We start from the raw sequence: 14,985 nt of genomic DNA on the forward strand, positions 1-14,985 counted from the left end.
TGCTAATAGGGGTATCCCTCAACCTGTACTTGCGAATTCGGCCGCTAGATAGCGTCTCTCTTGTCTGGAATCTCGAATAGTATCATTGATTTTACTTATTTAAAATTACATAAACATCTATTGACCTTGGCCTCACTGAAATATAAACTATATAATCTAGTGCCTTCAAAAAGGTGAATTTTCTCTTTTATAACTACCTATCCCCTCTATAATGAAAAGACACAAACAATGAACATGGCAATGGTAGCCTGGTAACCAAGCCCTTATAAGCTGCAAGTGCAAGTAATAGCCATTTGATTCTCCACCTAAACCTACCTTGTCTGAATATGGAGTTGTGGCCGTTGGAGAGGGTCGCCCTGATGGACCAGGAGCAGCTGGGGCATATGCATTAGGACTACTTCCCACGGAGATATTCGGTGGGGGTGCTACAGCAGTAGAAAGTGGTGTGTGAGGCCCTCCCGGAGACCCCCTGCTCCCAGGTACACTTTCGCCTGGTTGGTGACATGCATGCCAGGAAGATGAAGTCGATGACGGAGTGCTTCCTCCCAGCATCCCACTGGTCGAGCCAGACGGTGGGGGTGCCGAAGTAGTGAGGGAGGAAGGAGGGGGCGGATGGAAGTGGTGGTGATGGTGGGGGCTGGGGCTTGAAGACCTCGGAGGCAGCTCAGGCGGGGGGGAGTTCACTGGCAATGAATGCTGAGGCTGGTGGTGATGTGAAGGAGTCCCTGAAAATTCAAACATGATCATCAGACTGTAAAATCTTCACAGCAGCGTTAATATTTTATATAATATTACAGTATTCTATTTGTATGTATACAATAATAATTACTGTATTCTAACGATTAAGGTAGGTTTCCATGGAGTACTATAGAAGTGATCTGGGAGCCTCCCTTCCCTTCCAGCGCTACCTTCTTCAATTCACTGTAAGGCCTACTCCCTTTCAATCTATCTAAAAATCCTATTCTTTTCCTTCCCCTCCCTCATTTCCCTAACATTCTATCTTCTAACACCATTTTCAACATCCCCTACCCGCTACGTATTTGCATCATCCATACATTCTGTCTCCTCCGTATCTCATCTAATAGCTGCCTCTCCTCGCCAACCATATCCAGCACTTCGTCGTTCCTCTTCCTCTCTGTCCATTTCACCTTCTCCATTCCCACATCTCGAATGCCTCCAATCTTCTCTCACCTTCTTTCCTCAATGTCCATGTTTCCGCACAGTAGAGCGCTACACTCCAGATCTAACTCTTCACTAACCTTTTCTTTAAACTCTTTTAACTCTAACTCTTTCAACTCTAAATATTTTATACTAGAAGAAAAAATACTATCACTGTTCACAGAGGAAATTAGCCTACTGAAACCTATTGGAGGATTATTCCGTAAAATATCGCTAACTCTTCCAAAATTAGAAGTGTCATCAGTGTCCTGTGCATACTGTAATAATTTTATAATTACAGCACCAGAGCCCCATTGACACTTATTATTTTTCCTTGTCTTAGATGAATCGAGGTTTCTAAGCTACTATGAATTACCAATGCAAGTGCTTCATGTCATACATTCTCTCTGTGCAGACATGTTGTGTGTAGAATGTGTAAAATAAAGAGAAAATGGTAGAAAATTCTGTCCTCGTATTTAAATATGTACTACATGCATAACCCTGAAGACTACCAAGATATTCGTCACATTTATATGAGAGATAACCAAATTGAATGGTGAAACCAAGGATTTATTTACTTATAAAAACAAAACGAAAGAAATAAATTTTCACGATCACACATCGATCGATGACAAAGAAAATCAACATCGTCCACTAAAAAAATAAATAACCAGGGTATCAGTGGTACGTCATGTGATTGGCCTGAATCTTAACTTCTAAATCGGATCCATTATGTATCTCTTTTTGACAATGGTGCTTACAACCACTCAAATGTAACCCTCAGCTCTCTTGGGGTTTCACAAGGTTCTACTCTTGGTCCAATTCTGATCTTAATTTACATTAATAACATGACTCACTGAATCACTGAAACCGTTGCTATATGCTTGCTTCTCTATGCCAATGACACGTTCTTGTTACCTCCTCTACATACCCTTCAGCCCTACACTGATCAAAAATGCTAATGTTATATAAAATAAACCCCAACACTGGTATCGAGAAAATTTCCTCTGCCATAATACCCAAAAATCACAAATAGGTAGATATTCTCTAAACAAAACTAACTCCATCAGCAGATTTCATAGTTAAAATGCAATAATGAAACTGTAGCGCAGGTTTTCTATAAAATTCCTCGGCATTCATTTCAGGGTAAACCTTTCTCGTGAACTTCATATTGACTCACTCAAGAAAATAAGTAGCTCAGTGTGTTACCTTGTATTATCCACTTATGTATCTATACCTTATGTATCCACTTCCTAGTATTTACATCATGTACTCTATACTATATGTGACACTAAATCTGTCCAAATTGACTATAAATGTATAATTCCATAGGCATAAGACTTGAATCTCAGAATATCTCCATTAAATAATAAATATTTGATCACAATGGGCATTTGAAAAAAAATGTTTGTAAATTCCAACAGAATTTACTTTACCCAATAAATGAATACATATAAGAATAATTATTCTGACTGTAAAACATTCTCAATCAATTGCTCTGAGTTTGGTTTTATTGTCCACACGTTTTCATTGTATATATCTTGAAATTCCTTGTATCATGAGCACACGATCTTTGGAAAAGTAGATTATAATAATAATAGCCTGCTAGAAATGAAAAATTATTGTTATATTTGTGCCTCCATCCATGGCTCAATGGAAGGATTCAAGAATGTAAAGGGGACGCTCACCCATAATGTGAGGGCTATGAGGCCGTGGCGGCTTGGGAGGCACGTTTCCACCATGTGGTGATGGAGATGAACTTTGAGCTCCCTCGCCAAAGTGGCGACCATCACCACTGGTGTTCAGGCCATGGCTCGATGGAGGGGGAACAGCAGGGGGCATGGGCACCTTGCCTCGCGTGAAAGACTGTGCCGACGGAGAGACTGAAGCGACAGGAATCCTCGAAGAATTGGAAGATGAGGGAGAGATGGATGCCTGTGGAGAAGTTCCGTGGCCACTGGGTCTCGATGGGGAACTGGAGGAGCCAGAGGAGAGCCGTGATGATGCAGATGATGATGTTGCCATACCGTGGTTGGACATTGACACCTGAGGTGACGAACCATTCTGATTTGGTTGACGGTACGGTGGGGGAGGATCCGGAGGTCTACAATTGAAACAGAAAAATCAGCATAAGAGACAGTCATCAAGTTATGCCCCTCCTTGACCGCCCAATTCCTACCCATAATTTACTGCTTCCAAGAAGGGTTATTCTTACAATATTACCTTGAGCAGCAATTATGATTATCATTAACAAAAAAGCTTCCAACAACACAGCAACACAGTATTATGAATTTACCAAGTAAACAGCTGATCTACCTAAATTCAACAAAAATGGAATATTTACTTTCACTACACGAGTTTCAATTGTTACTTAAATAGGCTGCAACCTTTGCTGGAGGACATCACACAAAACTGAATACACACCTAACAAGGGCAACATAATTCCCAGGGAATACACCACTCTTGTGAGTACGGAGAGATGTCCCTTTGAACCAACCATCCTGGCATTTCTCTGTCACTGTGTAAACAGATCCTTTGCGCAGTTCAAGCTCGTCACTCTTTTGAGGCTTGTATGGGTAGAGAGCAACATATCTACAAAGATAAGAATCTCACAATTAGAATACAATGGTAAGCATTCATTCCACAAATATCTGTACAACTTTGGGACCCAGAATAAATCCTGCTGCTCAGGATGCCATTTCACAACAAAGGGAGACTCAAAATATTAAACACTAGGTAATCATTAAAATTTCTTGAAATAAGACAAATTATTAATAGGGATTTTTAGCAATTTAGGATATCCACCCCTCAAAAATTAGCTATCTCTTGAAATTAGGCCCTGCAAGGTTACAAAAATTTGGTTTAACATTTGGTTAAAACTACTAAGTAACATAAATCTAACTGATCAAGGTTCACATCAGAGCTCACAAGGATAATAATTTACACGACCATGAGAACAGGTGCCTCAAATGAACAATAAACCCATTTTTAACCCTTTTACTGCCAGCCCATTTCAGGTGTGATGCGCGAAGACTGCCAAGGCTATTTTCTGGAATTAGCAACATTTCAGATTTAAAAAATTTTCAGCTACTTAATTCTATTTAACACTAGAAGGACGGCAGGGGTCATTTGACCCATTTTCAGAATTCAAATTTATTTTTCTCTAATTAAAATATTTTTTTAAATTTTGAAACTTTTTGACTTTGTTCATTTTGGTCTATATTTTGATAAATTAGTGAAAATTCAACAATAATGTTTTGTTTTAAATTTTTATGACGTGTTATACCTAGAAGGACGGCTAGGGGTCATTTGACCCACAACTGGTTTTCGCGCTATTTTCTTGCCCGTGGGCACTTTAGTGACATGAATATAATATAATCAGCAAGAGGCTAGTGTGGTAGATGATTTGCTTCATTTTGAATCTGGAAGTACCCGGTTCAATGCCAGTTTCGTCCCAAGGGCTCCTATCTGTATTCGAAAACCTAGGCATGGCGACTTGTTGTGCACAATCTTTCGATATTTTTTGGGCAGCAAAGGGAAATAAAACCTTTTCAATCCTTGATTTTCGTAAATTCATGTTATTATGATATTTTCATTTTGTTTTATTTATTGTTCAATGATTATTGTATTACCCACACCAAAAAATCGTCACGTATTCCAAGAATTGTTTTCCGTCGTCCAAGGTTCAGAGCTCTTAGAGACATTATTTTCAATATCGACTCATCAGGTTTACGAATAACTTTCATTTTTCTGGCCTGACGGCACTGTCACTTGACTTAGCCCCTTTGCCGTGTGTCCAGCATTAGTGCCGCCAGACCCCGTCGGGGTTTGGGGCGGGTTGACTGCACGCTGCGTCCTGGGGAAAAATCCTGTCTCTTTTTGAGAGAGCGGAGGAATTGGGTGGACTGTAAAATTCTACTGTAAATCCTACCCTTGGAATCCGCACGTAGGTCGGAGAAGAAGCATTACTGCAAGTTCCTGGAAGATACGAATCAGGATACGGTTGGCGGTTGAGTCCCTGCCTTTCGAATGGCAATTAGCGTTACTTCTGAAATTTAATTTGTCCTTTTGTATGAATTTCTAATGCTCTCCAGCTCTCTATACCTCCAATGCAACTAGAGAAGATTCTACCATAATGCGCTTTCGTTTGTAGATTTTTTTGCATGAATATCAGTAGCGAGTTGAGGAAGAAAGTAAGAAGTCGAGAAATACATAAAGAGAAGAGAATCGTCGCGATACAAATAGCTGTAGGGAATATTGAATATCAGTCTGGTAGTGAATCGTAAACATCAGTTCAAGGACATTCTGACCAATCCATCAACATTTGCGTGTGATGGAAGCGACGAAGACCAAGATAGTGAATCCGATGGTGACTTTGGCGTGATAGCAAATACACAGCTCTATCTAACAAAATGCAGCTGTCCTTTTATGAGGTAAATTCCAAATAAACCAGACAAATTTGGAATCGAGTACTGGGTTTTGACAGATGTGAAATGAAAATACAGCCTAAACGAATTTCCATATTGTGGCAAAGATGATGATTGGCCATCAAATCAAGCGTTGGGGAAATAAATAGTTACTAAAGTGACCGTAACATACAAGAATTCAGGAATAAATGTAACTTGTAACAATTATTTTCCATCTATCCAGCTGGCAGGAAGTCATAAAAAAATGGAAAACTTCTCTTGCATGGACGATCTGAAAAAAACAGGCGTGACGCACAGATATCCATGACCCCTAAAATAGCCATGTAATCCATTCAACGCGAGTGTGCAAAAATACCTTAGGCCATACTCTTTCGTAGAATCAGGCAAACTAGAACAATAATGTACTTTCACTCAGCAGCATGATCTCAGACGAAACTATTTCCGAAACGAATAAAAGAATGCCGGAGACCATCCTATTTCATAATAAAAACAAAGCGGGAGTAGATATGATGGATAGCATGTATCAATTTATTTACACGTCTCCAAATCCAACAGCCATATCTCCACGGGCACAAAAAAGAAAAAGGTCCCAAATACCATCAAATTGATCATTGCACCGATTTCCTTTCCATTTTCCAAATTCCTTTTCATGTGCAAATGGCTGGTGTCCTAACTACCCCTGCCGCACGCTTTTAAGTGGCTTGCGGGTTAGTGTGTGGATTTAGATGTAGATGAATAAATCGTCCAATGAACGCATTCAGCGCAAAAAAATATTTTGAGGAAACAGCGCTGAAAAAATACTGTCCGTCTGAGATTTACAACAAAGAAATAAGTTTTAAAAATTTTAATGCAAATTTTGTAAACCCAGTACCCCTATTGTTTAAACATGTAACACAACTTGTGTATTGACTGTATGTATTTTCATTATTAGATTTGCAATCGACTACTACATACGGTTTAATTCATGATTCTTTAAAATAATTGTTATTAACTTTTGACGATGGAAATAATATTTAATAATGTTAAATAGTGTTTTTAATGAACTGATTCAACAATTAATACGATTAAACTGAATATTGGTTGAAAATTAGGCGTTTTATTCCAAATTACATTTTAGGGGTCAAATGACCCATAGCCGTCCTTCTAGGTAGCGCGAAACTCCCGTCCTCCTAGTGTTAATATGTCTAGATTTTTTTTCCAATTCTTGAGATATATTTACATCTTATAACCATACAGAGATTATGGGGATTTACAGAAATTACAGCCGTTGAAAAGGCCACAATCACGAAAAAAAGTGAAATTATTGGGGCCGATAAATCGGCCCCTGGCAGTTTTCACTCAACCAGCGAGGGCCGATATATCGGCCTGGTGGCAGTAAAAGGATTAAGCAAGTTATTCAATTTTTGTTTCTGAAAAATCTTACGAAGCAGGTAGCATTGCAGACGATGAACTTTGATCCTGGAGAGAGGATGGCCCTTGAGAAGATGACGATGTCGAAGAGGCTAAGTCACTCCCCGATCGCCTGTGTCGATGTTGAGAACTCTTACTAGGTCCAGGGCCCGAGGACCCTTCAGGTTGACAATCCTGCCAATGAAACATGAAAATGAGGCTATCTCCATTCTCCACAAACATTTTAAATTTCATAAGACTGTTTACGAATAAAATAACGCTTGCAGAATCCATAAGCCAAATTATGGGTGACAACTTGTACTGGTATAACTAGTTACCAATGATATGAACACAATAAAATGATTAATAAAATTCAACTCTGCAGGATGTTTTTTTTCACAATTTTAAGAAGCAAAATATAATCACTTGAAAGTCACAATTTATTGATGCCCTGCAACTACAAAAGATGAATTTAAAGCAAAAATTTTCATCAAATAAAAGAATTCTACTTGCATTCATCAGCATATTTCCTCTTGTTCCAACATCATTATCTTTTCCCCAGAAAAACTTGTAACTCATGAATGCAAAGAAGCCTTTTAAGCTCACCTTCGATTGATCCTCTGGCAAATGCTCAGGAGCACTCGTATTAGTGGGACTCAGAATTTCAGCAGAATGCCTGGAAAACAAATTTAATTGTAACAACACTTCAGTGCTTAAGGATGTGAAAAGCATGAATCAGAAAACCTTAAATGCTCCGGGAAAAAATAATCTAATAATGACCAATATCTTAGTGCTTAATAATAATTTTTACTAAAAAAATACAAATTTATAAGAACTTTTGAAAACTATGAAGCACTAAATGCATCGATATTTAAAAAAAATGCAATAATACAATAATTTACATTTAGAATATTAGATATGAAGTGAAACACTTAGCATTTTTAGAATATTAGTGGATATCTAAAAATCAATGAGATTGGGACCTGAATGTTTCTCCTGAAAGACAAGCTTTTCAAATTAAAATTCAAATACAAAATTGTAAGCGGAACATCTTGAGTTCGCAGAGACGTGAAACCGGATGGTAATGCTATTCTGATCCCCATGCATAGAGAGTGCGTGGGAGTGATGCTGCCATCAGCACCTTCCGGGAAGCCGCAGGCCACGTGTGGAAAAGGCAGCGGGCAGTCGGCGGAAAGTACTCATGTGTAAAGGCCGCAGGCCATGTGTGCGACGCACGGTGTGTGATTGATAATAAATACCTTCACTAAATGAGTTGATTTCAATAATTCCTCTGGAGTGCCAACCCAATAGAAACCACGCGCTTACAACTGGTGTCAGAGTGCGACGTTGGCCTCCAACAAAAAGAGGAATCAAGTCTATAGTGAAGGTAAGCGAGGATGACGGGCAGAGTTAGCATATCGGGCCAAGAAATGGATATCCAACGCGCGTTAGACACGTTGACTGCGCAGTTAAAGGACTTGCAGGAGGAGAACGCGAGAATGAGGGCTCGGGAGGCCGAGAGACCCTTGCACCCCCTCGCCCCGACCGCTGAGAACTACGCGGATAGACAACCGAATTTCGCCCTCTTAGCCTCGGTTGAGAATTTCTGCGGCGGACCAGCGGAGGATGTGGATGCCTTTATCGAACGGTTCGACAGGGCTGCCTTGCTGAGTAAGTGGACGGAGGAGGAGAAACAGCATGCGATTAGGCTGCGACTAAAGGGGGCCGCGGACACGTATTGCCGAGCCAAGGCTGAGGGCAGAGAGGCATTGACTTATCCGGAGATTACCGAACTGCTGAAGGAGAGATACAGGTCAAGCAAAAGCCGGCGGTACTACCGGGAGTTGCTGTCCACCCTGCGGATGAAGACGGGGGAGACCATACAGGAATTCGCGGATCGGGTTCGTGAAACGAATGTACGGACCTATTCTGTCGAAGGCACTGAGGAGAGGGTGGCTGCCATCCGGGAAGAGGCCGACCAGAGGGCATTGGATGCCTTCTTAAACGGTCTCTCTGGCGAGGTGGGTAGACAAACGCGACTGAGGATGCCAGCGACGTTTGATGACGCCATTGAGAACGCCACGCGCATCGTGGAGGTGGAACGGCGTGCAAAGAGGCCAGTTGAGGAGAGGGAAGTCTTTGCATCGACGGCAAAGGCGTGTTTTTCGTGCGGGAAGGAGGGTCATTTCGCACGCTTATGTCCGAGCCGCCCCCGAGGGCCCTGCTTCGCCTGCGGCCGCCAGGGGCATTTTGCGAGGGACTGCAAGAGTACTCCGCGGCCGTCGAGCGACAGAAAGCCGGATTTAAACTAGGGTGGGGCCGAGTTAATCGCCAAACGCGGTCCCCCCAGGAGGTGGCGATCACACCTGTTTGCTCGCTCCGCGAGGCAAATGGACTGGTAGTGCGAGTGGAGAAGGACGGACGGGTGTGGCCTATGCTAGTGGACACAGGAGCCCAAGTTTCCCTAATGACTAGACAGTGCAGTGGCAAGTTGACCCCCACTTTCTCACCCTTTAGGATACGAGGGATTTCGGGGGGGCACATGCGAAATTACGGCGAAGTAGTGGCCCCTTTGAGAGTTGGCGGCATGTCACTGATGCTGCGTGCGCAAGTGGTGGACTCGCTGGGCGACTATGCTGGACTGTGGGGGATGGACTTTTTAAGAAAAAACGGCGCAGTGATTGATCTCACTCGGGGAGTGTTGGTATTGAATGGAAAAATAGTTCATTTGGCCGACGCGCGAGAGAGTGCGTCGACTAGGAGGGAGGCGGCGATGGGCGCGGTGGGTTGTTATCAGCGGGCCCCGTCCGACGGGATGGAAGGAAAAGTGGGCGTGGTTTCGCCCCAGCGCAAGAAGAGAGGGGGAAGAAGGAGACCGACCGACGGGCCGTCATCGCCCGCGGCTGATGGGGCCGCTCTTGCGGGGACGAGGAGCCCGCTGTCACCGGCAGTGGACCCGGCGCTAGCGGCGGCGACCGACCATGATCTCCCTTTCCGCCCCGACGCGGCGAGGAGAGGGGGCGAAAAGATACCACGAGGATACCCCACGAGGATGTACCATCGCCATGGAGCAGTTGACGTACCGGTTCGACTCCTGCGCGCTGAAATCGTTCCGGGTAGGAGCGTGCGACTCCTGCCTATTTTCTTGGACACCGAAGTTTGGCGGCCGGGTCAGGAGTGCCTGGTGGAATCTGCCCTGGAGGAGGAGGAGTGCTGGGTGGCCAGGTGTGTGTGCTTGGTGAGCGATGAGGGAAGCGTCACCACACACGTAAGTAATTTTGGACCTGATACACTTACGCTAAACAAGGGGACATTGATCGCGAGAGTTAGCGAGGTGCACTCGGGTGAGGACATTCAAACGGGCCGCGAAGAGGGGACAACTGGATGGGAGGAAAAGTGCGTTGGGGTAATGGAAGTGAAGGAATTCGGAAGGGACATTCGGGATAAGTTGGGGCACTTGAAAGGGGAGGAACGAGAAGTACTAGCCCCAGTGATTGAGAAATTTCAGAATTTGTTTACGCAAACGGGCGGGCCCCCTGCCACTCATCTAGTGGAGCACGAAATTCCGACGGGTGATGCCCGCCCGATTTATAAAAAACCCTATAGGACCCCGCACCACCTGAAGCCCCTGATAGAGAATTTCGTGAAAGAGCAATTAGACGGGGGGGTCATCCAGCCTAGCAATAGCCCGTGGGCGTTTCCGGTGGTGGTGGTTCCGAAAAAGTCACTGGATGGCAAGCCAAACTATCGATTCTGCATAGACTTTAGGGCCCTTAATGCTATCACTAAAGCAGATGTTTACCCCCTTCCCAATATCACAGAGACTTTGGAATATTTAGGCGGATGTAAGTACTTCACGACCCTCGACCTCACTAGCGGATATCACCAGATTCCGATGGCCGCGGACTCGCGTGAGAAGGCCGCCTTTATCGTAAACAGCGGCCATTACGAATACGTCCGCATGCCATTTGGACTTAGAAACGCGCCCGCGACATTCCAACGGATGATGGATGGAGTGCTACGGGGGATGACGCCGTCGGAATGTTTAGTTTATCTAGACGACGTCATCGTGTTTAGCGATTCGATTGACACGCACGCCTCACGGCTAAGCAAGGTATTCGAGAAGTTGGAAGCGGCCGGCCTGTCGTTGAAATTGACTAAGTGCCACTTTGCCCTCCCACAAGTAAAGTACCTTGGCCATGTTATCAGCGCCAACGGGATCAGGCCCGACCCAGAAAAAGTTGCTGCGGTGCGCGATTACCCAACCCCGAGAACGGCAAAGGAAATTCAGTCATTTTTAGGACTTACGAACTATTACCGCCGGTTCGTGGATAACTACGCCGTCCTCGCCCGACCACTGACAGCGTTGCTGCGGAAAGGGACTACTTTTAATTGGACGCCTGAGTGTGATGAGGCTGTGGAGAGTTTAAAGGAATCGTTGACGAGTAGTCCGGTATTAATTTACCCCGACTTCAACCGACCTTTCATCATCTCTACGGACGCGAGTAATTTCGCAATAGGAGCCGTGTTATCACAGGTGATCGATGGGGAGGAACATCCCGTGGCATACGCGTCTCGGCAAATGAAAAACCCCGAAATAAACTATACTACAACAGAGAAGGAACTCCTCGCTGTCGTGTGGGCAGTGCGACAGTTTAAGTGTTACGTGTTCGGCCGTAAATTCTTGATCGTAACTGACCATGCTGCTCTTAAGTGGTTGTTTGGTCTCAAGGATCCAAGCAGCAGGCTAATGCGTTGGACACTTAAGTTAAGCGAGTACGACTACGAAGTAGCGCACAAGCCCGGGAAGGCGCATTTAAATGCCGACACGCTCAGCCGGAAGGTGAGGGGCGTGGTCGCTGAGGGAGCGATAGACTTCGCGGATGCGCAAGGGAGTGATGAGGAGTGCCGAGGGTGGAGGGAAGACAAAAATTTCGCGGTAATCGACAACGTGTTGTTTAGGAAAACGAAACGGGGGAATAGGACTGTGGTGCCGAGAAGCTGTAGGGAGGAAATACTTAAGCAATGCCATGATCATATAATGGCGGGACATTTAGGTAGGGAAGCAACGGTGACTCGACTAGTATCGCAATATTGGTGGCCAGGTATCGAAAGAGCCGGGAGGGAGCACGTCAAGCACTGCATTGCGTGCAATCGAAGAAGCCCGTATGGAGGCTCTAAGGCCCCCTTGCAGGAAGTGCCTTATGCCTCGCGGCCGTTTGAGTTCTTAGCGCTAGATATTGTAGGCCCTTTGCCGCGAACAGATAAAGGAAACCGGTTCATATTGACAATTGTGGATCACTTTTCACGGTATGTAGTCATGACGGCCATGGCCGACCAAACTGCGGAGACGGTGGCTGCGGCGCTTGTTAGGAATTGGATTTTGCGATTCGGAGTCCCAAAGACGATCCTCACCGATCAGGGAACCAATTTTGAATCGGAGTTGTTCCGCGAGATGTGTAGACTGCTCGAAGAGAAGCGATTACGCACGTCATCGTATCACCCGGAGGCGAACGGGAGGGTTGAGCGAGTGCATCGCACGATCGCCCAAATACTGAGCCATTACGTGAATTACAATAACAACAATTGGGATTCTTTATTAAACTATGCAGTCTCTGTGTATAATATTAAAAAGCACCGTAGTACAGAGTACTCCCCCCACGAAGTGATATTCGGATTTCCGATGGCCTCCCCCTTTGAAGTCATAGCGGCGAACGATGTTCCGTCCAAGCACCCGGCTGTGGAAGAATTGTGTGCGAGACTAACAAAGTTGTGGGAAGTTTGCAAGGAAAACAATCGGAGGGCACAAAAGACGCAAGCAGAGGGGGTAAAAACAAAGGGAAAACAACGCAGGTACGAGGTGGGCGACTACGTATATTTACGCGACCCATGTTTGAAGCCAGGACAAGTGAAAAAGTTTCATTGCCCCTGGGAAGGGCCGTATCGAGTGATAAGAGTTTTGTCCGATTGCAATTTAGAGTTGGAGCTTCCATTTCGAAAAATTGTGGTGCATGTGAATCGTGTGAAACCTTATTCAGGTTCTATTCCACCCCCAGATTTAGGAAGGAGACGTGCTCGCCCCCGAGGAAGACCCCGGAAGAATCCACCCCTTCCTCCCCAAACCCCAATTCTACCCCCTTGCAGTGACATAGAGTTCGAATCTGTGGAGCCGCGGGGATACGCCGACGTTCCAGAAGCCAGCCAGCTGGGAACGGATAGCGGGGAAGGGTTTGACTCCCCCCCCTCAACCCCTCCAGACAGCGAGGCGCCGGCGAAGGGAGAAGGAGTGGTTTCCCCCCCTCCCAACCAAGATGAGAGCTCCTCCCAGCGGAACGAAGCAGCCTCCCCTCCACCGCCTTCCCCTCTCCTCCCAAGGCGGTCCCCTTACCCCCTCCGCAGCCGACAGCGAACAGCTGAGAGAACCGCAGCCCCTCCCCTGTCCCCTTCTCCAGCGCCCTCACACTCCTATTCGCTCCGATCACAAGGACCCTTGTCCACGGTTCTAGAGGAAGACGAACAAGAACAATGACCTTGGTATTCGCCATTTTAGTCGCCGCTGGGATAGCGGGACTTGAAATGGCTCAAGAATTAGTGCCATTAAAAAAAAAAAAAAAGAAAACGGTTTGGTATTTGATCGTGGACAAGATGTGGGGTTAATAGAACACGATTGGATGGTGGTAATTAATTTTGATTTGAAGGAATGAATAATGAGTATAAATTAATAGGTCAATTGTTTGACAGAGCTATGGGGAGGATACGTGATGGGGGGCGGGGACCCCTAGATAATGGGTATGCAATGTTAGATTTAAGGTTGTAAAAATGAAGGGTATAGCTTAACAGTGATAATGTGTAATGTGTGAAGTGCATCAGTAGTGTGGGGCGGGGTCGTGGGCGGTGAATTGCCAAGAGGGTTTTTAAAATCCAAGGGATTCCTGTGCAAAGATGACGAGTGCTTGGGAAGGTGGGAATTTGTGATTCTAGGAAAGTGTAGGCCACGGCCGAAGATTGAACTCTGGACCTATTGATCCACTTGAATTGATTCATATATTTCAACTTGTACGGTTTTCTGTTAAGTGCTTTAAGTTTTTTTTCTTTCTTTCATCTATCATTGGGTAACTTTTCATCTTTCTTTGTTTTACTGTGATTTTAATGGTTTCCATGTATTCTAGTATTGAATTGTTATGTTTTTAGGATATTCAACAATTCACTTTGGAGGGGGTATAGTTGTAAGCGGAACATCTTGAGTTCGCAGAGACGTGAAACCGGATGGTAATGCTATTCTGATCCCCATGCATAGAGAGTGCGTGGGAGTGATGCTGCCATCAGCACCTTCCGGGAAGCCGCAGGCCACGTGTGGAAAAGGCAGCGGGCAGTCGGCGGAAAGTACTCATGTGTAAAGGCCGCAGGCCATGTGTGCGACGCACGGTGTGTGATTGATAATAAATACCTTCACTAAATGAGTTGATTTCAATAATTCCTCTGGAGTGCCAACCCAATAGAAACCACGCGCTTACAAAATTAATAAGAACATGCTTTTGCTTAAGTAAAGCTTGGACTTTTTATAGATTAGGAAATTATCTTTTAAAAAATGATGAAAAAATTTAATTTTCCATAGTAAAGCAGACATAAAAAGTACAAGCAATTTCTGTAGTTTTCATTACTTTTGGAAACACTATTGGGTAAACCAATATAATTATGGAATTGATATAATAGGAGCACATTGAGTTAAACTTTTCATGAGACATTCTACAATATCAATACATGATTTTCAAGGGCATATATTTTAAAAGTCTTGGGGATCAGTTAAAAGCTTAAAATTTCTCTTCAACTAGAAAAAATTCATAATAACGGTAAGACTTTAGAGCAATTATTTGACGACATTCTCATCAAACATATTCCGTATTCCTCTGAAAGCCCCCCCCCCCCTAATTTTGAGGCTTCAGTTTCGGGAAAAAATTTAAATGATGTATTTGAATATAGTCCCCCTTTACTTTTACCAAAGGTATTTTTG

General features: G+C 44.3%; 1 protein-coding gene across 3 annotated transcripts in view; it reads right to left on the bottom strand.

Moving 5' to 3' along the window:
• LOC124162910 (E3 ubiquitin-protein ligase SH3RF3) overlaps positions 1 to 14,985 on the bottom strand; it is a 50,474-nt gene that overhangs the window by 20,776 nt on the left and 14,713 nt on the right. For all 3 annotated transcript variants that reach the window (XM_046539630.1, XM_046539632.1, XM_046539633.1), the window contains 5 exons: positions 7,581 to 7,650; positions 7,009 to 7,169; positions 3,583 to 3,750; positions 2,847 to 3,262; positions 316 to 725 (listed from right to left, as the gene is read on the bottom strand). In XM_046539630.1, coding sequence (XP_046395586.1) covers positions 316 to 725; positions 2,847 to 3,262; positions 3,583 to 3,750; positions 7,009 to 7,169; positions 7,581 to 7,650 — 1,225 coding nt within the window. The remainder of the gene's footprint in view (positions 1 to 315; positions 726 to 2,846; positions 3,263 to 3,582; positions 3,751 to 7,008; positions 7,170 to 7,580; positions 7,651 to 14,985) is intronic.

This window comes from Ischnura elegans, chromosome 7 (assembly GCF_921293095.1).
Source record: "Ischnura elegans chromosome 7, ioIscEleg1.1, whole genome shotgun sequence".
Taxonomy (NCBI): domain Eukaryota; kingdom Metazoa; phylum Arthropoda; class Insecta; order Odonata; family Coenagrionidae; genus Ischnura; species Ischnura elegans.